The sequence below is a fragment of the Emydura macquarii genome, unplaced genomic scaffold, assembly GCF_026122565.2.
Source record: "Emydura macquarii macquarii isolate MOO-44397 ecotype Brisbane River unplaced genomic scaffold, CSIRO-AGI_Emac_v2 contig_2636, whole genome shotgun sequence".
NCBI classification, from domain to species: domain Eukaryota; kingdom Metazoa; phylum Chordata; order Testudines; family Chelidae; genus Emydura; species Emydura macquarii.
Genome location: NW_027132773.1, coordinates 27,361,465 through 27,386,444, shown reverse-complemented (window position 1 = coordinate 27,386,444; position 24,980 = coordinate 27,361,465). Strand labels below are relative to the sequence as shown.

The window sequence follows — 24,980 nt, the reverse complement described above, 5'->3', positions numbered from 1 at the left end:
TCAGGGACCTTAGGGAAAATGAGATTTTGTTTTTATTCATTGTGCAAATAAATAAGTAAATTAATGTCCTAAAATTAAAATAATCACCTTTTCAGCCATTGCAAAGTGATTCCACAAACACAAAGGCCAACAACAAGAAAAAACACCCAGCAAGTTGGTTCAAATAGTTATCACGTCTGTTCCTTTAGTCATTACTGGTCAGAATGTCAAGGACCCATACAATACTCCTTCAAAATCATATCCTTCCATGGTTCTATCCATGAAAGTTCAATTTAAGTTGACATGATGTTTGCATAAACCTCACACATGATAGGATATAGCTCTCATTACTGAAAGTTTTTAGGAAAGGATCTTTCCACTCTCTAATACAAAGAGAAAGTGACAATTAAATGTTGCATACATATTTTAAAAACAAAAAATATTTTTGTAACAAGCAAAGTACTAACATAATGGTTAGAAACATACTGAAAGTGTAAAACATTTGATCTGCCTGGGTAGTGTTAAAATATGTTCAATTTCTTGTACAGTAAATATGTTCTGAAATTTGCTACCAACAGATTTATTTTCTCAGATTATGCTGTTTGGACACTTCAGGTCAAATGGTCTTGGCATAAAGCCGCTGCCTTGACCAGATTTACACAAGGGATATATTTAGCCAGAAAATGTATTTATAGCTGCTAAATATGTTTTTGTTTTACATAGAATTTTTATATTTGTAAATTTTCATCTCCTGAATTCCATCAGTAAAGAGATTAATTTCATTAACGTTCCCAAAAGGAAAAACTTCACATTTACTGAGACTTTTCTTGTAGTATATAATGCAATTGTATGTTTGAAATACTTACCCCCATCAACAAAGAAAAGATCCATGTTCTATAACTAAAACAAGGATGAAACCTCTTTGATATCTGAAGGTCGCTAGATTTGATATCTGGTACATGATTTTCATTCTCTTGCTTTCCACGCTCCAAAGTTGGCATCCTGTCATAATTAAATTCTTCTCTGTAACCTTCTTCCCTGGTCATAACACTCTATAGAGGTAAATTTTTTTAAAATCATGAAAATGCAAACTAAAAGCAGACAACAAAAAGTGTGGTCTTACTTTTCTACATCCTTAGGTACATCAGCACTAAAATAGATCTTCATCTAATTAGGATTTAGTAAATAAAACAATAATAAACTAATAATAATTAATGCTTAGCAGTTTATATCTTCAAAGTGCTGTACGAACATGAACTAATTAATCTCTATACAAGTAGAGAACTTCCTATATCCATAGTCAACAATACTCTAGTGTATATGTAAAAGACTTTTTTGTTTACACCATAGTTAATTTCATAAAACTGAATTTAAGAAAGATCTTTAAACAATTTAGCACAAAATAAAATTAGCATTTAATGATTAAGTGTAAACTTTGTAGATATCTCTAAAACTAAAATACTATTTTGTTTCTTTTAAACATTACTAAGAAATAGTGAAGATTTCCTAAGTATGTTTATTTCCTAACTTTCATTTGGCTTTAGGTATCATCCTCAGAGATCTAAAAACTGTATTTAGTCTTTAAAATAATTCAGATGGACTCATTTATTCATAATATTTCAGTTACAACATATTTTATTGCTTTTTAAAAAAATGATATCTAGTATCAATCATTAGAGGTTTGTAAATTTAGCTCATTTTTTTGTTCACTTCTCTCTTTTCCAATCCATTTCAATGCCTTCAAGAGTAGGTAGATTATTATAACTTATTGTAGTTTTCAACTGTTAAAAACCTTCATGCTTACCTTAAATTGAAAAGTTAGTTGTCAGTTTAAAATAGTTTTGTGAGTAGAATTGTCTGTACACTTTGTGATATTCTCACTGCCTCACTTTAGTGATTCATGCTGCTGTTGAAAAGTTTGCTCTTCCACTTGGCTTTCAACAACATCTATTCATATTCAGAACAAAAGCACAGCAAAAACTGCAGTGAAGCCAGGGAACAGGGTAATGCCTCCTGAATTTTAATTGAGAGAATACACTGGAAGATGACTGTACTAGATTCTCATCAGGCTGATTCCAAATCAGACCCATAGGTATGCAAACATTTAAACTTTATGTTTTTCTAAATGAGTGTGCTACATTATAACTGACATTTAAATGAAATATATATAATAAATTTAACAAAGTTATATATGTTACCATATCCAATAATAATGTTTTGCAAAGAATTCTTTCCGAATAATTTGGTTATTTCAAAGGAGAGTGAACACTTGAAAATGTAGTGTTTTCATAAAATAAGTTTATAAGAGACAAAGTTTCTGCTCTTCAGGGAGTTGAACAAATATATATTGTCAGAAACTATGTGTTCACCAAGAAGAATGCTTTACCTCTTTCCAATGACATTTTTGTGAATATGTTTTCATGACTTAATGATGAGTTTCTCAGAATGTTCAGATAAACTTTGCACACTTGACTCATACTGGCATTGAGCCTTACAGAACACAGTTTTGGTCAAGCAAAACAATTAAAATTCTAGTAGGCAACAGTAACATGCAACAGTCATGGTCCAATTGAATCCTTTCTTTCTGGATATGAAAAAACACAGGAATGCATCTACCCTGAAGATATTGGCATCATGACAACTACAGCAATTACAGGGTCTTTCGTACACACTTTAAACGCCATTGTAACCAATAAACAGTTCAAACTGCAGTATATTGAAAAAACACCTTTGAGAGTATGCTTCAAAAACTTCAGAAAAATCATCACTTTTCAATTTGTACTAATATTAAATATTTAATTCTTCAACAAAAAAGGTGAATATCAGCCATTATTGTAAAAAAACACTCCAAATTAAAATTTGACTATTGTTTTGAACAGAGATTTAGCAATTCATCATGTATCATACATGACTGTAGTTTATGTTGAAGATACACTATGTAGTTTAGCAAAATTGGCCATAAATAATTAAATCCTTCTGTTTCCTTTTTGTTCATGGAAAAACACTGTGCAAATATGCCCTTTTTCAATCATAAAATGGTTGATAATTGCAAAATAAAATATTATGGGGCTGCCAAGTTATTTTCCATTCATAAGAGGAAACTGATGATGAAATCAGGTATTTCTTTGATGTAATCCTCTTTATTTATAAAGAATGCATGAAATCTGTTTCTCTGAACAAACAAGGAATCAAACAAGAGACTGTTTCATTCCTCACAATTACAAGCCTCTTTCAGTCAGCACTTTACCCAAAAGTTGCCTCTCTTAGCTTTTTTCTCAGGATTATGATACCAGGGCTTCCCTGGCCCTCCCTGATGTATCTTTTCTCCTTCTCTGTCCTTCTGTGTGTTTTTACCTCATCTCTCTCTCTCTCACAGGGACATGTGCTACTCTACCAAATCAATGCCCTAGCCCTGCATTTGCTCTGTCAATCTCCAGGGAAACCCCTTGGGCCACATGGTTCATCTTCTACTCAAGCCTTGCCAGTGTTTTAGGTAGTGACTCCTATTGTTTCAGCTGCCTCGTTCCATAAAGGTGCTTGATTGTTTCTTACATTTATCCTGAATGAAGGTAGGCTCAAAGAGGTTTCGCCTAACCCCCATCAAAACAATAGTAATCATACTCCAAAATTATACTGATGGGGATAAAATGGGACATGCACAATGTATTTATTTTTTTGGTATATAAGTCATGCAAGTGTTTGGTTTATGTAATATATGTATTGTACATTTTGTACTGTCACACAAATACAAATGAGTTCTTATGTTAAGGCCCTAAAAAGTATATTTGTAATGCTAATCAATATCAAAGGCATCCAGATGAAATTCTTTTTTTTATAGCCATAACATCCTTTTGGAGTAAAGCTCTGAGAAGAAGGACACATAGCCTGAGAAATTCCACTAAATTCACTACCTGAGGAAACAAGATCTTAGGGCTGCAGAAATAGGGATCTATGAAGAAAGGAAGCTGAAATCTTATGAAGCATCTGCCTCTTCATTCCTCTTACCTCTGGGCATGCAGGTTCTTAACACTCATCCCTGCTGAAGGGATTGAGACAGCATGGAGAGAGAGTTAATTCTTTTTCTAATAAGCTTTCCACAACTGACATCTCTTAACTTTCATCCGAACACCCTGTTCAGTTCTCCAGATGCTTTTTTGTGCCTCCAACATAAGCTTTTCTGAATAAATGTTTTCTGATATTCAAAATTATCTAAAGTCCAATATCAATTTTAACTAATTTAAAACTTAGATCAATTTAAGCTGTTTAAGATTATCTAAATGTACAGGTTACTGCAAAGTGCATTCCAAAAATACCTATATGAATCACTTGGGATCCAGAGAAACTTTGAGTCAAATCCACCACTCCAGCTTTTTCTTTGCATGACTGTGGGGTATTTGCCCTGCAAGGAACTCCACAAGAGCAGCCATATTGTTTTTCTCTTCCACTGTGCCTAACCATGTTCTTCTATCTCATGGCAATCTAGGATCTTGTATTTAGTTAATATTTGCACTGGCATACACGGGTATTAATTTCTCCTTTAATATACATGCATGCTTGCCATATGATCATTTATGCTAGTATATGGATATTGGGCCTTCCTTTGCAACACATAAGTAATAAGAATAAATATATTTTGTTTACTATCTTAATACATGTAATCTTGTACATTGTTTAGATATATAATGTGGTCTAAATCTAATTTCTATTATTTCTCTCTTTGCAGGAATAAAGTAAAACTGTTCTAATGTCATGATACACTTAATAAAAGGTTTCAAAGACAACTACTGTAGATTCATCTTCTATCATACACATCCTTTTCAACAATAAACGTCACTGCAGTTTTTCACAAAGATATGCAGTTGTTCTGCCAAACTTCTCAGTACCACCTTCTGTGAATAGCAATTCACCATGGTATCAAAACAATATAGAGTTCACTGACTTGATGTAAGAAATATTTGAAGAACACTACTTGATCTCAGTTAAAAAAAGAAAGACTGGACAAAATGCATAACAGAAACTCAAGATACTGAACTAAAGGAATGATAAAATATGGTAAGCAGAATTTAGTAAAATTATATTTCCCTTTGTGTCACTGCAACTCTTATTTTAGGTTACATGGATTCAAAGAAAAACAATGAAAGAAAAACACATATTTTTCCTCTTAAATCAGATTAATAATGTTTTGTATAAAATGTAATTATGCCAAGTTCCAAAACAAAAGCAATAATTCCGATAAAATCCTGTAAGATTTAGAAAACATGACAATAAATAATCTATATAAAAACATGTTCCATTTGTAAGTCTGTCTATCTTCCTTCACAGTTCCAGATGGGTAGCCGTGTTAGTCTGTATACAGCAAAAACAACGAGAATTCTGTGGCACTTTAAAGACTAAAAAATTTAATATTTGTAGACATAAACTTTCGAGAGATTTCAGCTCTCTTCTTCAGATGCAGTATTACTGTATTACTGCATCTGAAGAAGAGAGCTGAAATCTCTCGAAAGCTTATGTCTACAAATATTAAATTTGTTAGTCTTTAAAGTGCCACAGAACTCTCGTTTTTCCTTCAGTGTTTGAGTACTACTTCTACTGGATGTAATGACAGACATGCTCAAATGGGCAAGTAAGTACATCACCCATGAAGGCATAAACTGGCAGATAAGGGTGCAAAATATTCTAGGCCCAGTACAAAGTCCTAGATACGGAAAGACAGTACAGAGTAATGCATTACTAGGCCCTAAGGGCAGACCAATGAGGATACAATGGTATCTTTGGTTCTGCTGTTTCTCCAAAATAAGACCACCTCTGTTTTGGCAGGAGAAGGTCTGAGTTGGAATCTGTCTCCAAGTGACCCAGGCACACTAGATCTAGTTATACTCAGTGTCCTTCCACAGCATCCCCGACAGCTAGCCAGATCAGTCCCTTCTGCATCATGCCTCCTCCCCCCTTCCATGTCCATCATCAGGCCTGCACCAGACAAAGTCCCTACGACCAGGGCTCGTTATCACTAGAAGCTGGGTCCTGGCTCACGCCGGGAACAGTGACACTCCTGGGTTGAGTACATACAGGTGCTGCCTGGCACAACCAAAGACCTCCTGTCCCTTGTGAGCCCGCCCTCCTGGCTCAGCTTCCTTCCAGCTGTGGGCAGCCCCCCCAGGTAGATCAGGCCCCGCTGGCACGTGGAAGTGGGGCGCCCCTGGGGAAAGAGGCCGCAATAGCCTACACCGAGGCGGCGGGCTCCCCAGGGCAGGTGAAAGGGCCTGGCCCCGAAGGAGGGTGAGGAGGGTTTCCCACCCTCGCCTCCCCCTTTCCGAGCAGGGGGGCGAAGCTTGGCCTGGAGAACACCCCAGGGAACAACCCTCCGGCACCGCCACCGCCGTGCACGAGAAGCGGGGCCGCCCCGCCCCCTACATGTGACATGCGACCTCGGGGGCTGCACCCGCTGCCGCTTCACCGACCAGCCTCGCGCTTGCTGGGACAATTATGAGAACCGGCCCCGGCCGGCCAGTAGAGATCCGCGCGCGAGGCGCATCCTACCCCTACTGCGCCTGCGTAAGGTCAGAGTGCTTAGCCCCCACCAGGCGGCGCAGCGCCCACGAGGAGGGAGGAGTGCCGTCACGTGACTCCGGAGAGAGGCGCCACTGGCCGCAGCAGGGAGCGGGCGAGTGAGGCAGAACTTGAAGGCGGGCGTAGTAGGAGGGCGCGCGAGGTCGCTCGAAGCTTCTAGATTCTTTGCCTAGCGCCCATCTTCGGGGGTGGCGCTGTAAGCGCGGGCGGACGCTGAGCCTTTGGGTCCCGGGCAGGACTCGGGATGCTCCGGCTCCTGTCCAGAGCCCTCGCCTACTTCTGGAGACGGGCGGACGGGGAGGGCGGCCAAGGAGAAGGGCGGCCGGCGGCCACAGGTATCGCTCCCTGACTGCTGCAGCCGCGGCCAGCCCCGTGGCTCCACCAGCGGGCCCCAGGGAAGGTCTGTGATGCCAGCGTCTCCCGGAGCGAGGCTCCAGGGTGAGCTGCTGGGTCACTCGCCTCCCTCTGCGAGCAGTGGCCCCGTGGCGGCTCAGAGCTGAGGGTGACTCCAACCTGTGCCGTTTGGAGCCAGCTGTGCATTGTGCTGGGCGGGCAGGGCAAGCCTATCCCTGCCTCCGAGCTGCACAGGCCCCTGCTCTAGAGAGGTCTCGGGCGGGCAGAGAGGCGGGACCTGTTAACCAAGAAACCCTCGTCTGGCTTATTTCAGAGTACGGGTCCCCAACCGCGTGACATGGTTGCCCGAAATCCGGCCCCAAGATTCATTCTTCCTTGCGCCACTTGTCTAGGGTTCGCAGGCACCGTGGCCTAGTGGTCTGAGCACACGATAGCGAGGGTCTTGTTCTAGAGCTCTAGGACTGCCCTTGACTTGATGGGTGATTATGGGCTCTTGCTTCTTTCATCATCTGTGCTTCAGGTTCCCCAACTGTTAGGGTGGGGATAACAATGCGTAGCCTACACTGTAGGGTGTTGTGAGGCTTCATTAATGGTTTCAAATTACTTTGAGATCTTCAGATAAAAGGTGCTATTTGGTAGTTTCCCTCTCTTCAAAATAACCCAGTAGTTTTCTGTCCAAGTGGAGATTCATGTGAAGAAATATAATGTGTGTGGTTTTTGGCTTGTTGGATTCTAAAGAGTCTTAGAAAACATTTCTTAACATTTAGGTTATTTATACTCCGTTCTGAGTAAGATTCCTGGATGTTGCATAATTGTGTCCAAGTTTCCACACTACACAGTTCACTTCTATCAGAGGACCTTTATGCTCCTTGTCTTCTTTTCAAATAACGTGTTCTGTGACTATTGTTGCATAAGATACTGTCGGACTGTTAGTTTACAAGGCATCTTCTCTGTGGCTTAGGAGCATCAGACCTTTTTTTTTTTTTTTGTGGGGGACTATCATTCTTTTTTTCACATTTAAACCTAAGAGAGGGTTTAGATTTAATATCATTGTAACAAATCCATCCAGACAATTACACTTAACTTTTTAAAGGGGTATTCTCAGTATAGTTTTAAAACATCTGTTTTTTAAAGAAAAAAATTTAAGAGAACTTGATTCTACAGAGAAAGTCAGTTTGAGAAATTGAGTGGCATTCTCCCAGTCATCTAGCCCCTCTGTGCTGCTCCATCCCTGTACAGGAGCCTGCTAGGCACTGGGGAGAATTTCTGGAGGCATCCATGCATTGGAACCCTCTGAACATAATATGCCCAGGCACAGAGTATATCAGCATAGGTGGGGATTGGGGCTGTAGCACACACCAGTGTAGCAGTTGTGATGTGCATGAGAAGCATAGGACTGCCAAGTGAAGCCTGTATTAATTTACAGGTGTTTATAAGGCTTCCCAAATAACAAGTGTGCCATATGGATTTCCAGATAAGCCCCAAATAGGGTGGACGGAAGGTGAATTACTAAAACTTGCAGCATTAAGAGCCTGAGTAATTTATTTTCAGTGTCTAAAATGAGGGAAATGCAAAAAGCATAGATAAGTAAGGTGGGATTCTAAAATACTTTAATAATCTAAGATGCTGTTAGTAACAGGTTACCAATCTGGTTTGAGAGGTGGATTGAGTTTTATTGCCCTTGGCCATTTTCACTTTGCCATCAATTTAACTTTTCTTTCTAGTCAGTTTCACTTTCTAAGGGCAGGTCTGCACTAGAAGTGCTACATCAGCACAGCTGCAGCTGCTGGTGAAAACAATGTATGCTGACAGGAGAGCGCTTTCCCAACAGCATAATTACTCCACCTCTGCAAGAAGCAGAAACTGTCAGCAGGAGAGTGTCTCCCACCGACATAACGCTCATGTGGATGGTGCTTACATCGCTGTAACTTGCATTGTTCAAGGGTGTGTCTTTTTCACACCCCTGAGCGACAGAAGTTAGATCAATTTAAGGGGTAGTGTAGATCTGCCTGTAGACTCAAACTGTAACACAGTACTGTTGAGTTAGGGTTTTAGTAAACTCAGAAAGATGGTGACAGCCAAATAAGTGCTATTTTTACTTTTCCCCCCTTTTTTAGTTTACAAAATGTAAAGCCACTTGGACTACTTGTATTTCCGGAGGTGTAGCACAGAATCTCAGTCCTTATCTTAAAAAAGTTTGCTGACCTACAACAGTATCTTAGGTTATTTAAAACTATTTTTCAGAATCCAGCTTTATATATCATTTATGCTGATTACTTACTGTTCAGATTCTTCTCAATTTAGACTTTGAAAATAAATTTCTCAGGTTCTCAGTATGGCAATATTTTGGTTGCAAACATGGTTGGGGATTGTTTCCATTACATGGCAATTATAACTACCATAGTTATAAATTTTAATGGAAAAATTAGTTTTATTTTCATATTAACGTCTAAACATTTTCCCCCTTTCAGATGATAAAGAATTAAAAACAGTACAAGGAGTAGTGACAAGATTTTGCCATGATTATGGTATGATAGATGACTTGATCTGCTTCACAAGTGATGCTGTGATGAGCAGTGTGCCACTGAATGTTGGACAGAAAGTTATTGCTGTTGTCGAAGAAGATAAAACATCTAATGGATTGAAAGCGAACAGGGTAAGAGATGAATGAGTATAACAATTGGTCTAGCCTCTTTTTTTTTTTTTTAAATTATGAGATTACTTTGTAAGGAAACTTCTCTGAAATTCTTTCTGTATGGATGACTTCCAAAGTATGTATTTGAATCACTTTTTGGTCAGGTTGACTTGTCTCAGTGCTGTTAATTATTGGGGTGCCACACTATGAAACTTGCATCCAAACGATTCATTTTACCCACTGCCTTCAATGGGAAAAGGGTTTAGGTGGGCGGGGAATGTCCAAAATTCCAGGGAAAAGAGAAGAAGATGCGTTGAAATGATAGCTGGACAATATGTAGGAAACTAAACCTCATAAAAAAAATTTAATTTCAGTGTCTTGAACACCTCCAAGTTAAATTTCTATCCCTGATATAGAAGACTAGGACCTGATCCTGCAACCATTATTTATGTGAGACGTTCTTGTGTTTGCAGGATTGGGCCCTTATTTTGCATGTGCTGTAGGGATAATAGATATATAGACGATATCCCATATCTTGCAATAAGACTCCACATGGGCATAGGATTAATGGATTTTGGTATGTGATTGTGACCTACAAATGTAGCAACTGTATAAGAATCCTATTTTTGTCTCATTTTACTGATAGAAAAATGTCATTCAAAATAAAACCAATATCAAGTAAAAGTATCTTCTTGTCGTGTCCTGTTACATTGTTTACTAAAACCTGTTTCTTAGCCTCCATGAAATGTTCCCCAAGTTATTTATTTTAGTTTCTTAACAGCCTTGCTATTAAACTAAACGTACATGTACACACAGTAAACATTCCAATGACCTAGTTACTGAGTACCTATACTACCTCAATAACTAGCGCACATACACTGTTCATAAATTACAGATCAGCTACATATCAGTCTCCCCCAAGGTTTAAAAATATTAACTACAATATGTCCCCCTCTCTCTCTTGCTTTCCAGCCTTCAGGAGAAATAACTTGATAGGTTGTCTACTTATATGTGTATGAGGTGGGGGGGCGGGCTATGTGTAAAGAAATTGAGGAAAAGTAGGTACTACATGTTTTGCATATATACTTGAATAGGCAATAATGATGTAATATCTGTTGATTAAATGTTGACACTTTACTGGGAACCCACAATTCTTCATAATTTGTTTCTGTTGTTTTGAAGTTCTGCTAAATACAATTCCTTGTGAGGCAGGATTTACAGCAGGACAGAACTAACTGCTGAATATGCTGTGGGTCCATAGGACCAGTAGGTCCAGATCACCTAAATATTAAGTGATACAGGGTGACTATCTCTACATGCCTTTCTTTTACATGCAAACCCACCTCACTCTGCAATACTAGAAGGACATTTAATGTTTCCAGCAGTAATTTAGGATGGATTTTCAGTTGTAGTTTGAGTTGTTTTGTAGCGGGTGCATGGCACTGTGGTAGTGAATCCCTCCCTTGAAGCTTGGGATGACCTTGTTCTGTGACTTTTATGGACCTCCTGAACTACTATTTGATTACAGCATAGTTTCTCAACCTGTGGTACGTGAGACACAGGCTGGGGGTACCCCGGGGAAAAACAGAGTGAAGGGGAGGTGGGCGGCAGCTGCTGACTTCTGGGTGAGGTGGATGGCAGCAGCCCGCTTCCTACCCAGTTCCAGCTCCCATATGGGAGACATGGCAGCCCACAGCTTCTGGGGAAGGCGGGCGGCAGCCCCCCGCTTCCTGCCCAGTCACAGCTCCCCGCTGGGAGGCGGGTGGCAGCTGCCGGCTTTTGGGGAAGGTGCGTGGCAGCCGCCTGCTTCCCACCCGGTCCCAGCTCCCAGGTGGGAGCCCAGTGGCAGCCTGTTGTGTCTCTCGAGCTGGGCTCGCAGCTGGGTGGCAATCACCCGCACCTGCACCCGGGCTCCGAGCTGAGGGACAGCCTCCAATGCCCCAGCTTGAAGACATGCAGCAGCCACCTCCTCATATCCTGGGGTCCCAGCTGGCACGGAAGCCTCCACTGCCCCACCTCCGATTGGATGGCAACCCCCATCCCTGGCTCAAAGCCCAGTGCCCAGAAAGTTGTCAATTTCACTGCTCTAGCTGAGCAGTGAAATTGACAACTATGACAGCCCCAGATTTCACCAGTTACCCTATTTTCCTCTCTCTCTCGCCCCCCTTCCCTGTCTTTTTCTCACCCCTTCCTCTCCAATCTATATGGCAAAAAATTTGGCACGGTGCTTTATATTCCCCAGCACTGGCATGCGGTTCAAAGCTTCCTAGCTTTGGCCAACATCACCTCTAGCCCAGGTACATACTTGAGTTGCGCACCCCTGGTGTAAAGGTGGTAACCCTACCCACACTAGATCTGACATCTGCCATATCACGGCCTTCTATACTCAGCCCTTCTTCCAACATATGGCTCACATTAGTCTGTAAATATAAAATCCCATAGAAAATTGAGTGTTGGGGTACATATTAAATTTTTCAGATGTTAGGGGGTACTTGCTACTTAAAAGGTTGAAAAACATTGGATTACAGCATACGTTCTGAGATCATACCGCTTAAGCTTTTTTAACCCTCATATTGTGTTCAGACTCATTTTCTAATTCCCAAACTATTTTTCATAGTGGGTATGCCATCTTAATAGTATTTTTCTTTTATGGATCACTACCTCCTATTTGTGATTGTATAGCATGCCTATGGAAACTACAGCAGTTGCTTGCATGAAAAGTCATCTCTTGTAAGTATTTATGGTGGTATTTTGAAAAGCACATAGCATTTGCCAAACTCTTTTCCCATTTAAATCAGTGGTCATTAATTAATTAATTCCAGTGGTAGAGTTGGCCCACACTGAGTGCTTTTGAAAATACCACCTTTTCTGTATTTTTTTAGCTGTTAGTATTTATTGCACTACCATCTTACTGCCTTCGTGCAATCTTTGTTTCATCCCCCTATTAATTTTTTTCCTCTTCTTCCTGCTCTGTACTTTCCTTTTGTTTGATTTCCTGCACGTGCTACCTAGTCACCTTGTCATCTCCCTTGGAGATCCCTCTCCTGCTAGTTCTCACAGCCCTCACATTACCAGAGGCTCCAGGCTCAGAGGGTGGCTTTTATTTCCTCTTTATGTAGCACAGAGCCCCTGTGGCGACAGCTAGTCTGGCCCCTCCTCCTTGGTGTGTGTGTGTGGTTTGTACGACGTTTTATTTTATTTTTTTTTTTTTTTCTGTTTTTGCTACTTTCTGAAGACAAGTCTGGCTCAGGCTTATAAATGAGTGCTTAACAGACTACCAGTGGTATATAGAACACTTGGGTGCCACTGTTTAAGCACAGTGCTGCAATCTTCCCTCCATGCTGCAGTGCTGAGGGTTTAGTATGGCCTGTATGTAATTGTGGGGAAGAAGTGACGAAACTTACTAGCTACAAGAGTTGTCTACTGTGTGGAAAAAACAGTGTGTGTGTTGAATGGTCTGCAGGTGGTGGTCATTTTAAAACAAGATCTAGACTTGTTTTTATTATATAACTTGACCATGCTTCTTTGCTTGGATTAAAAAGCAATAAAAATAAAATCTACTTAAGTTGAATTTCACAGGCTGTCACTGCAGTAATTATTATTTAAGGAAAAGCTTGTATGCTTGGTGCATAGGTTAGAAACAAATCCTAAGTTTCTGGATAAGCAAGCCGTTAAAGGTTTTTAACCTATTGAATAATGGTTAATAACATTCAGGTAAAAATGCATATACCTGTCTATCTGTAAGTGTAGTAATATCCAGAATGACAGCCAGACTTTCTGGCTTATGTAGTGACCAGTAGATGCTAGTTTCTTTGGGCTTGACTGAATCTTGAAATAACTGGAGGATTTCAAGATGTTCTTGTTTCTTCCAAGAGCAGAGTGGGGCAGAGTGCTATTGGCAGCAAAGTGAAATTGATGAGAACTGATATCTCTGAAATGACAATAGATATTGCTTAGGCCAGAGCAGTAGAAATTCAAGCATAGAAATGGGGTAAATCTTCCAATGTACATCTAATGCCTGTGATATAGATTATGGAAATTTGCTTTAAAGAAGCATAATGAAGCTGTTACTTTTACACCTTTAATTCAAGTTCACGTTACAATCTTGGGATCTATGTGCAATAACTAATGATCTCATGGAAGCTATTTTTTAAACTTTTTGGTAGCTGTAGCTATCAGTCTTTATTAAATGTGGAACTGCCATTTGAGGATATCCGCTGTATGTATTGAATCAGATTTTAAGCACTGCTTGCTTCTGTTCCTGTCTGTTGTCCTCCCCCCAGTTAATATAATAAGAGCAATCTCTAAAGCTTTTAAAGTAAATAAACTGTTCCATATTAATCAAGAATTAAACTCTAAGAAGACAGAACTAAGTATCAGTTTGTGTGAATAAGTTACATACTCTAGCTACGTGCAAAGCTTTGGCAATTTATATTCAGCAAACAAGTCATTTAAAGTCAGCGTGACCTTTTTTCTCTTTAGATAAAACAAGACTAGGAAAACAGTCCAGAGCAGTGGGGCAAAGAGTGGGGAACGCCCTGGATGCATGTTTTAATCTGTGAATAATCGTTAAAGAAATATAAGAGGGGAGAAAGAAGGAACCATATGGGGTGATAGTCTTTTTCAAGAAGAGCCTTGGCAATATCTTTAATAGAGGTAGCCAATGATTCAGTCCTTTAAACAAATACACGCCCTGTAAGATTTCTGACATTTTATATCTTTTCAAAATACAAGTTTGGCTAACTGGATTTCTCTAAGTGAAAACTAAAGGAAAATCCTGCAAGTAGATTGTGTTCATCCAATAAAATAATGCTGATGACTAAGAACTTCTCAGGTACATATTGGCATACATACTTCCAAAAAGTGAAATAAGTAAGGATATGAGATCTGCTTGTCTCCTTCTTCCATTTTCCAATAGTCTGACAACTCTGAATGTTTGCTGGGGATACTGCAGTCCATATGGGGGCTGTACAAGCCTTGCAGCCAGCCAGAGAAGAATTTTCCTGGCACACACTGCATAGGGCTACCATAAACAGCCCTATACTAGATGCATCACAAGCTCCAGTGCAGAATACCTTCTAGTGGAGGTGGGGAGATGGAGCCACCCGTAGGCTGCCAGGGATGGTTAAAGTAACTCCCTGGACTGCCTAATGTATTGGGACCATTTCAGCTCGTGGGGCAGCCTGGAATCAAGGGAGTGGCTTAAAGCCACCTTTTCTCTTTCTTCCAAGGACTACAAGTTCTATGCTATGTCTCTTAGAGGCGCAGCACAGAGTCTCCTCCTCAGAGTTTAATTCATATAAAACTGTTCGCCGAAATGTGGATATGGAAACATAGCTGAAAGACATATCTACACACACATACCGATATGTAGAGCCCTGCAAATCTGCAGCGATCTGCTGTATATCCACGGGCCATGTTTGCGGATTGGATGCGGATACAAATTTTGTATCTGAGCAGGACACTATAAATATGGTAGAAGTTCTGCTATTGTAGAGCGTGACAGTGCTCCTTATTTTTTTCAGGTTATGCACTTTTTCTTTTCTTCAAAAACACTTATCCTAAAGTGGAAGTTAACTGTAGAAACACTACTGAATCAAATTTCTTCTTGTCTTACACTTTATTTTCTGCTTGTTTTATTTCCACAGCAGTCTAGATTATTCTTTTTCTGCTTCTCACGCTTTGGATTTTGATTTGGGAGAGATAAATTAGGGATTGTAAAAGTGTTGGTGAGTTTATAAACTTAAATTTTTGATCTAGTGAATGCAATGCTTTTGAAAGATACTGGTTTAACAAAGTTGAAATCCTCTGACTTACCACAGAACAAGTACAACACTGACTGATGGTAGCAAGAGTCTAATTCTCCATCTCATTACACTCTTTGCAGTAAGACAAGGTTGGCGTTAAAGATTTCCTCCAAGATTTTATCTCCTTTTAAATCCTTTTGGACAGACTTTGGATTGTAGCACTGGAGCAACTAATTGAAACACAAGTTTTTAACAATGAAGTTCCTTACCACCTTTATATTGTTACTGCAAGTGTTTCCTTTATTTTTATAGTATGTATTTTTTTGGGTAGGCATGAGTTTTGACAACTAAAACAGTAAATAGTGATTTTGGTTGGTTGTAAAATGTTTAAAATACTTGAAATCTGGTACTTTACATGAGGTAACTAAAAATACATTGACTGCATTTTTAACTTTGCTGCTAAACTAATCATTTGTGAAATAAAAATATGAGCTATAGGAATATTGTATTTTTGTACTTTGTAGGTAGAAGCTGTCTTAGACAAATGGGAAAATTATAGCAGTCCTACTTATGACTCTTCTGAATTAAATACTAAAATGTTAATTGGCAATATTACGTCTCTTACTGAGTATGGTGGCTGTATTAATCAGACAACTTCCTTCTCCATGGAGCAGGTTTGTGAAGGTATGACTTGGAGGGGGTGGGGGGAATCTTGATGTTCATAACCGTTTTAATTGTCCAGAAAGTCTTGTGTGTTAAGTGTCTAGTGCACATTACACAAATTGCTATTTCAAATAGCAGATAATCCTTATTGGAGTGAATGTAATAACTAGGATGAAGACAGCTATTTTTTTTTTCATATTTGTGAGTCTGTTGTAAACTGAGCTCAAAGTCACTTTCATTGAAAGTAGGTTCTTTGTGTGAGAGGTAACTTTCTTTCACAGATGGGGTAGCCTATCCTTCCTTTTTTTCTAAATACAGAGAAATTAGTGAAATTTAATACATCTTTGACTCCTAACATGTTTATTTTCAATCTTTTTTTTTATGTACCGACTGTGGTCCAGGGTGTCCCACAGGCTTCATTTTAAAGCCCTATTTTCAGGCAGGGTTTTACACTTACTCAAAAAAAAAAAAAAAAAAAAAAAAATGTTGCTACTGACTGAAACTTGCTGTAAAAGGCCCCCTTTCTGAGGGAATGCAACTGTGTGATTTCATAATTTTTGTATTAAATGTAGAAGCTATCTGTTTCGGATGCTATTTTGTACTCCTGAAACTTAAACTTTTAAAATAATGTATATCTAATAACTAGAATTCTATTTTTCAATTTAAGCAGTTAAAATTAGTCAGAATCACAATAGATAACCTATACTCCGAAGTCTCTTCGTCTTTAAGTTTTACCACTGTAACTCCTTAAGTTTATTGTTGAGTGGGAGTAAAACTGTAACACAAGTAAAAGTATTAAGTTAAGCTGTAGTGTAGCCAGCCTCACACACTTATGTCCATTTATGTTTCTCAGGGATGTGAATTAGCCACTCCCCTCAGCAAAATAACTTATGCTGATTTTGATTTAAGCGCCAGTATGGACAGCACTGTGTTGGCATGAGAGCTTCTTCTGCTGACATAGCTAACACCGCTCGCAGGAGTGGTGTAATTAAGCCAAGGAGAGAGCTCTCTTCTCTCAGCTTAGAGCAGCGCCACTGTAAGTTCTCTACAGTAGCCATGGTCTGAGTTTGATGATGCTTTGACCTTACTCAACTACCCATCAGTTGTGACTCTCTTAGATCAGTTTGATCACAGATCTTTTTATTGTTTCTAGCCATTTGTAATTTTAAAAAAATGTAATTAATCTTCTGTTTACTGCATTTTTAAAAAAAATCATATTTCAGACACTTAGTAAAAATTCAATAGTTATTTTTTTAAACAAGCTTTACAATACTCTGGGTAGCCAGCCCTCTGTATGCTTCATGCTCCTGCCTGACATGACGGCATAACAGTGAATGTTTCTCCACAAATTAGGGTGGGATATCCAAAGCCACCTGAGTGGGCACTTGTACATTCATGTAGCAGTACAGGCTTCAGTGGAGCTCTGCATAGGTGTAGGGGGATGCCTATGCAGATCTTATTGCTCAGGGGCAACATTTGTGTCTTCAAAATCATACTCCTTAAACTGTGGTAAGTATTAAAGACAAAGTTGTGCAACTTAACTTGCAAAAATGACACTGTTTTTGTAGGTTTCGAACCCTGCAAAGGTGACTGGGTGCAAGCTGAATATTTTATTAACCCAACAACATGGAGCAGTGAAGCAATTTCTGTAAAGCCACTGAGATATAAGCGAGTGGACCAGGTATGTATTTTGCATATTTTTCTTGGCATTTGGCAGAAGAATATTTCTTCACGAGGAAAGATGGAACATGGCTGCTGTCTTAGTATGTCTACTACTGGACAAGTTTTCAGCTGAAGGATAAAAGAAAATTAAATGCATTCTAATGTTCATGAGCTGGTATTCAGTTATTTGTAAAACAAAGTTTGTGGGTTTTTTGAAAGTGTGTCATATGGAAAATTTGTTATTTTTATTGGTTGGCTTTTGTAGTTTGAGTTATGAGTAGATTTAAAACTACGAAAGCCAACCAATAAAAATAACAAATTTTCCATATGACACACTTTCAAAAACAAAAAACCCACAAACTTTGTTTAGAAATAATCCCATACCAATCCATATTCATTAGAAGGTAACGAATATCCAAATAGTACGGTCTGTACACAGACCTCCTCATAATTCAGACATCTTGACTTAAATACACTTGATCCAGAATTAATTATATTAATTATTTAATGGCTGTGCTTATTATGTTTGCTTTAAAAGTGTTCCAAGCACTCTAGTTATAAAAGGACACATCTTTTTTGGTGGGTGAAAATGTTACTATTCCTTCTTGAGTCACCACATATCCAATTTATCCACAAATAAGTCTTTACAGATGTAAAATCAGTTGAGTGTCCAATTCAAAAGATAAAACTGTCATCAAACTGGTTTTACTGTTCTCTCATTTCCATGCCTTCCATGGAAGGTGAGGGAAATCTTTGACTATGGTATCTTGAAGCTCAACAACCAGCCATAAATGTACTGTAGCACAGGGGTTTTCAACCTTTTTTCTTTCTGAGTCCCCACCAACATATTGTAAAAACTCCACAGACCACCTGTACCACAACAGCTTTTCTGCATGTAAAAGCTAGGTCAGGCGTTGGAGGGTAGCAAGCCTGAAACCTGCTTGCAGCCCCCCCAGGGGGCTGCAGACACCTGCTTGAGAGCAGCTTCTATAGCAGTGGTTCCCAGCCTATAGGCCCGGGGGCCAAAAGTAGCCTCCGGAGGCTTTGAGTGTCCCGCCACTCCCCTCCCACTGGCTGCAGAAGAAAGTTGCTGCCTAAGGACCCAGGCACAGCACATTGCTGCGTCGCTAAAAGACCAGTGCAGGTTCCTTGTTGCAGCCAAAGAGATGGCAGATCAGTGCCCCCTTCCTCTGGTTGTAGCAGGGAGCACGGCAAAGCGCTTTGCCTGGGTCCCTAGGCGCTAGTGTCCTGGCTGGAGCCAGAGGGAGGGGAGCACTGATCTCCTGTCCCCCTGGCTGCAGAAGAGAGTCTCTGCCTAGGGAACCAGGTGGCCCACATAGGGCTACAGAACACATGCGGTTTCCCTGATGCAGCCTGGTGGACGGGAGATTAGTGAGGAGGGAGGCAACCTCCTCACTGAACTTCTTCTGTCTAGCTGCAGTGGGGGGATGGAGAGGGTTGCTGTCGCAGACTGGTGGCCCTTCAGTGTTGTAACAATATCTTTGGCTCTTGAGCCAAAAAGGTTGGGAACCACTGTGCGATAGCATACAGTTAAATAGAGCAGAGGTTCTCAAACAAGGGACCTGGCCCCCTGGGGAGTGGGAGGGGCATGGAATGTATTCTGGGGGGGCATGAGAAGCTTTAGGGGAAAAAAGTTACTGTGCGCATTTTACCCACAGCAATGAATAACTAGCAAAAACGGATTCCTCCAGGCAGATCAGGTCCTTAGATGGCACTGTGCATTTTGATGGATTTCTGTTAAGCTTGTATAGTGTTATACAAAGTTATTGCCATCTGTATGTTAATCTGTTTGCTACAGTGCGGTGTGCACATTTAATTGTAAGCATCGACCGCAGTTGCAGTTTTGCTTTTGCTTTTGTTACAATAGATCATTGGCTCTGTTTGATTCAATGCCTTACTGTTCTTAATATTTGTGAGTTGATTTTTTTTTATCAGTATATGTACTTGCGTGGTGGGGGGACGTAAACTACTACAAACACAAAAAAGGGGGCGCACTCAAATAAGTTTGAGAAGCACTAAAATAGTGTGATGTTTACCTGCACATTTAATTGCTTGTGATTGAGTACTTTTAAATGTAAGGAAACACTCTGGTGATTACAGCCTTATCCTCTTTCATAGAAGTATTACATAGTAAACCTATAGGCATTTTATTAAATGTTGGGATTCAGTTTTCTTCAGTTATTAACATTTTTGATACATATACTATTCTGTGGTGATTGTTTTAAAAATTACTGCCTGAGCAAATTAAGAATGTAAAATGAGATAAGACTATTTGTGTAAATGTTGCAGGTTCGTATTTCCAGTGTTTGTGGAAGAATTGGCACAGTAGATGACAGTATATTTTTCACTCTGGATTCTCTGAGGCTTCCTGATGGTTATTCACCTCGTAAACATGATGTGGTCAATGTGGTGGTTGTGGAGAGTAACCAGTCATGTTACATTTGGAGAGCACTCTGCATGGCTCCCTCAGACAAGAATGGGTAACAGGAAATTTCTCATGTTTGAAGTTAAATCATATTTTTTCTCACTTCTTAAAAAAGAGTTAACATAATTTATGCTCCCACAACTTCTTAAACACGTTTTTAAAAACCCTCATTGGGCCTTAGCAGAAGGTTAATGCTGACCATGGTTCAGTTTTAAATTGGTTTGAAGGGGCATGCTGCAGAACCATGCTGAAATGTTACCTGTAGCACTATGTCCTAATAATGGCCACTTGTGACAACAAGACTATTGAGCTGTTTTGGTGTCCCAAAAGCTCCTGCTTATATCATTGACATTTTGTACTACCATGCAATTAATTGGTGTTCTTCCTTATTTTGTTTTCTAAATTTGTCATATTTTTGCTTTCTTTATGAAGTCCATATATGAAACTACTGCTTTAATTATCTGTTTTTAAAAATAGAGTTAATGGGTCGCCTTCTACTTGCCAATTTTAGCATCTTCCCCAGGCCTGTAAAGGGTAGGGATGGATATCTGGCCACTGTCATCAGCATGGGAGACATCTAGTGGGGTTTGGGTGCAATTAAAAAAAAACTTTTTTATTAAAGAGAAGCTGCAGTGCCTTTTTTTCTCCTTCTGTTGCTTTAGATAACTACAGAACATTAATTTAATCAGAGTATGTAATTCTTAGAAAGAAATCTTGAAATATTTTCAGATGTTCTTCATTACTGGCTTGAAATTTCCATCAATATGAGTTGAACAATTTTGTAATCCTAAGGGTGAAAACTGTAATTTTTTTAATGATGATTTCAACAGCAAGCATAGCCAGAAAGATCAGAGCTGCAGTCACTGACCCTGATAGGGAATTGTGGTGAGGGGCATTTTTCTGGTTGCATGTTACTATTCCTTTGTTTTTGGTTTTAGTTTTAGTTTGATGTTTAGGCTGGCATGAACAGTAACCTTAAAAATAGTGTAATCATACATAAAGGGACCCCCTCATGAAGCCAGCAGCAGAAGAAAGAAACTCATCAGAATTATCTCAACCCAGTCATTTCACTTTTCGTGTGATTCTAAAACTGCCCCTGGCATTGGGTCATAAGAGGTTGCTTATGGAACAACTGCCCTCTTTGCTCATTTGGGGCCTGGTTTAACTCCTAGTGAAGTCAATAGGAGTCATTCCATTTAGTGGGAGTTGGAAACTAACTACCTATCCTTAAAGGCCTGGTCCAAGTCATTAAAGGCTACATCTAAGATTTTTTTTAACCACAGTCTTGTTAACAAAAGGCTGTGTGTATGTAATACATATATTTTTTTAATTATTGCTTCCCCTAGTAAATGTAACTTGATATTGTGGGAATCATGGTAGGTGGCTGAGAAAGCATATTGTGATTCCTATATACAAATACTAAAGATAATACTTCAGTTTGTTGGGTCTTTAAATGTAATATTTTTTTTTATTTTTGAGTCTACCCATTTAACTTTGATTCAACACCGGTGGCATTATGACTTTTACAGACTATCTGCTGCTAATGGTATGAATTTGGATGAGTCCTATGAAAATTTAATGAGAGACAAAGGAGGACTGGAGGTGTCAAGAATGACTAACTTTGGAACACTTAAGCAAGGGGAGAGTAAAAATATGGTCATTTGGATAGAGTAAGCGCTCTAAATTTTTTTATAACTATCCCTTTTGACTGTGCTATTTCTTCTTCTTATACCTTTCCTGACACTAAATTTCAGACCTTGTGCATATCTAACTTCCTTTTTTTTAAAGAGGGAAAGACAGAATCAAAGTTGAGTCGCCCCCATGTTACTTACCTTAATGGTCACTATTAAACAGTCAATCTTTATCAATAGCTGGCACATCATGGACTCTATTCCCACAGCTATTTCCTAATCTAAGTACAGAGAAATACTGTATAACCTCTGTCAATCTTTTATGCTGTACTAGAGCCTTATCCATGGGTCTTACTTACATTAGCTAATGTTAAAACTTCACAGATAACTTAATCCTCGGAGTTAAAAAGTATACTGAAAACTCTTCTTAATGGAATTGGTATGCAAGCAACACTTCAGTGAGGGTGAAAGTATTAGTGTTACTGAATTCAGTTCTGTCTTGGTTTGTGTGTTCTGTGTTGCAAGTAATCTCATTTTCTGAGAAATGTTATTTACAGATAACTGTCTAATTACTTCTAGGAATAAGGGAAATGTACCACATTCCTTAATCTGCTGCAGACTAGCTGGCTGGGAAAAAGAGAAGCAATTTAGCTTTCAGTTGCCTGAAAAAGGCCAGAAGACTCCAATATCTTTGTCATCTGTTCCTGTGAAACAAGAAAATTCCTCAAAAGGGAGTATTAATTTATTCAGTGACAGTAAAAAAACTGTGTGCCAGCCATTGAATAACACATTTGTTACAAATAGTGGAGCCCCACCAGGTAAGTGTGAGATAATTGCATAAATGTATGTAATGTCTAACTCTTTTAAAGGCCAGTATATTCCTTCTGTAGGACCTTGCATGCACCACTGTCAGTAAATAAGAACATAAGAGTGGCCATACTGGGTCAGACTAAAGATCCAGTTAGCCAAGTATCCTGTTTTCCAACAGTGGCCAATGTCAGATGCCTCAAAGGAATGAACAGAATAGGGAAGTCATCAAGTGATCCATCGCCTGTCGTCCAGTCCCAGCGTCTGGCAGTCAGACACCCAGTGTGTGGGGTTGTATCTCTTATCTTGGCTAATAGCCCCTGATAGACCTGTCCTCCATGAATTTACCTAGTTCTTTTTTGAATCCACTTATAGTTTTCACCTTCACAACTTCTCCTGGCAATGAGTTCCACAGGTTCAATGTACACTATGTGAAAAAGTATGTTTGTTTTAAACCTGCTGCCTATTTCATTGGGCGACCCCTGATTCTTGTGTTATGTGAAGGAGTAAATAATACTTCCTTATTCACTTTCTCCACACCATTCATGATTTTATAGACCTCTGTCATACGGTAATTATTGCTTACTGTGATCTGTATTTACTACAGAGGGAACTATTCCTAAAGATCCAAATTTAGCAAGAGACAATGAAAATCTTGTTAGCAGAGAAGATAAAAATCTGTGCAGTGGAAAAAATGGACGAAGTGTGGAAGAACAGCCAATAGTTGAGCCTGAAGCTAGTGGAGAGATCTTCATACCTCCAGACGGAAAGACTTCCATTGTGATTATATGCACTGCAATGTATGTGTGTGTGTTCTTTGTTTTCAGCTGCTATATTGAATGAAGCTTAAGGATGAGATTACCCTCTGATTTGCAGGCACAACTTTGATTGACTGCATGGAAATTACATGTGTATATGTGGGGGTAGAATTGGGCCAATGCAACAATATAATATTTTAACTTTTAGATCAGTCTGCATTTTAAACATCTTGTACTGATTTATTTTCAAGGGTAATGGAAGAAGTAAATGGACAAAGTAGAATGAGTGAGTACATGTCTTAACATTAGTAAGGCCTGAGGTAATAAGTGTCTAAAGACGCTCCTTATGGTCTTTGCTTTGAGCAAAAAATACCCAGAGTGCATATTTTATAGAATAAACCATTTTAAGACCCTTTGTTTTATAAATACTCTGTCCTGGGATATTGAAAATAGAACTGTTCTGGAAACTTAACTTTTTTTTGTTTTGCCTACATATTGGATTTCTGTAATTTAACAACATAGAGCACATAGGTTCTGCTTCAAAGGAAGAATGACGCTAGCTGATTATAGAAAACTCTTCAGTTTAATAAGAGGCATATGCCAGGCAAAATACTTTAGTTTTTGTGAAAGTGTGCAATAAACATGGAACACACTTACGTGGTTCTAATTTAAAACATGAAAAAACAGGATAAAATTGTGCTATCTCCATTGCTAAAGCAATGGTGCAGCAACTTATTTTCCAATTTTTATAAGAGCTGTTTTAGATAGAGTAGCCCTAATAGAAATGGGAGCAAAATCTTTTTCTGGGGTTGGATCGGTTTGTGAAACTCAACTCTGCAGGAAAAGAACTACAGGTTGTTCTTTGTGCGTTCCCCTTCTGCTGAACTATAGTGGAAAGTATGACCTGAGCCTGAGACCTTACTGTGTATGGATAACACTCTACCTATCTTCTTGGAAAAGAGTAGTAAGGAGGCCAGCAAGAGGATACTGAACTTCTAGGGAGGCAACAGGTGTGGGATAGTTGGAGGGCATGGAGATCCCTGGGATAGTTGTTTTGCATAGGGCTGAACTTTATAGGCACTTAAACACAGATCTTCCACTAAAGTTAGAAGCTTAAATACCTTTGAAGTAAAGAACCTACACATCTTGGAGGATCTGGGCCTTAGTGTTTTGTTGTAAGTTTCAGTTGGAGGTCTAATTATAAAAGTAAGACAGCTAGTTTTGGTTTGGGGCTGGAGGATCAGGCCTCAGTTGTATGTGTTGGAGAGATGAGCAGAAGATTTGGTACTGGGTTCAGTGCTGGACGGGAACCAGGAAAGGATTAAAGTAACAGGTTATGTAGGATAAGAGCTCTGATTGTTTAGAAGAGAGTTTGAGGAGCTTATACTCCACAGAAACTTGCACTCCCCTTCTTCTTGCCACTTTTTCTGCTGACAGGAAATACAGGTCTTTGAGGGGTCAGACTGGGAGATCTCCCTCTTTTCCTCACCAGAGGAACACAGACCTCCAGTAAAGCAGCATCTTTGTTGAATAATGAGATGCATCCTGGATGAGGGCCTTTCTGCAGTGGAGAGATTGTACACAGGAAGTATTTTTGGCTAACTCCATTCAATTTTAGTTATCACAGGGTGTACTTGTGATTATAGTAGGTTCATAATTTTCAGACTGATACTTCTCTACTAAAGTAATAGTGCCTCTTTAATTTTATTTCAAATTCAGACTTGTTAATAT

General features: G+C 39.3%; 2 protein-coding genes across 5 annotated transcripts in view; one reads left to right on the top strand and one right to left on the bottom strand.

Moving 5' to 3' along the window:
• MLC1 (modulator of VRAC current 1) overlaps positions 1-4,402 on the bottom strand; it is a 37,612-nt gene extending 33,210 nt beyond the window's left edge. The window contains exons 1-3 of the mRNA XM_067564365.1: positions 4,293-4,402; positions 1,784-1,926; positions 846-1,031 (exon numbers count right to left, since the gene is read on the bottom strand). Of these exons, the coding sequence (XP_067420466.1) occupies positions 846-1,025 (180 nt within the window). The 5' untranslated portion in view covers positions 1,026-1,031; positions 1,784-1,926; positions 4,293-4,402. The remainder of the gene's footprint in view (positions 1-845; positions 1,032-1,783; positions 1,927-4,292) is intronic.
• Positions 4,403-6,578: 2,176 nt separating this feature from the next.
• MOV10L1 (Mov10 like RNA helicase 1) overlaps positions 6,579-24,980 on the top strand; it is a 93,762-nt gene continuing 75,360 nt past the window's right edge. For 2 of the 4 annotated variants that reach the window (XM_067564355.1, XM_067564354.1), the window contains exons 1-8: positions 6,736-6,881; positions 9,372-9,556; positions 15,807-15,966; positions 17,514-17,626; positions 19,918-20,108; positions 21,583-21,723; positions 22,264-22,502; positions 23,099-23,291. In XM_067564355.1, coding sequence (XP_067420456.1) covers positions 6,791-6,881; positions 9,372-9,556; positions 15,807-15,966; positions 17,514-17,626; positions 19,918-20,108; positions 21,583-21,723; positions 22,264-22,502; positions 23,099-23,291 — 1,313 coding nt within the window. In that variant the 5' untranslated portion in view covers positions 6,736-6,790. The other 2 variants (XM_067564356.1, XM_067564357.1) reach the window with 2 other exon arrangements.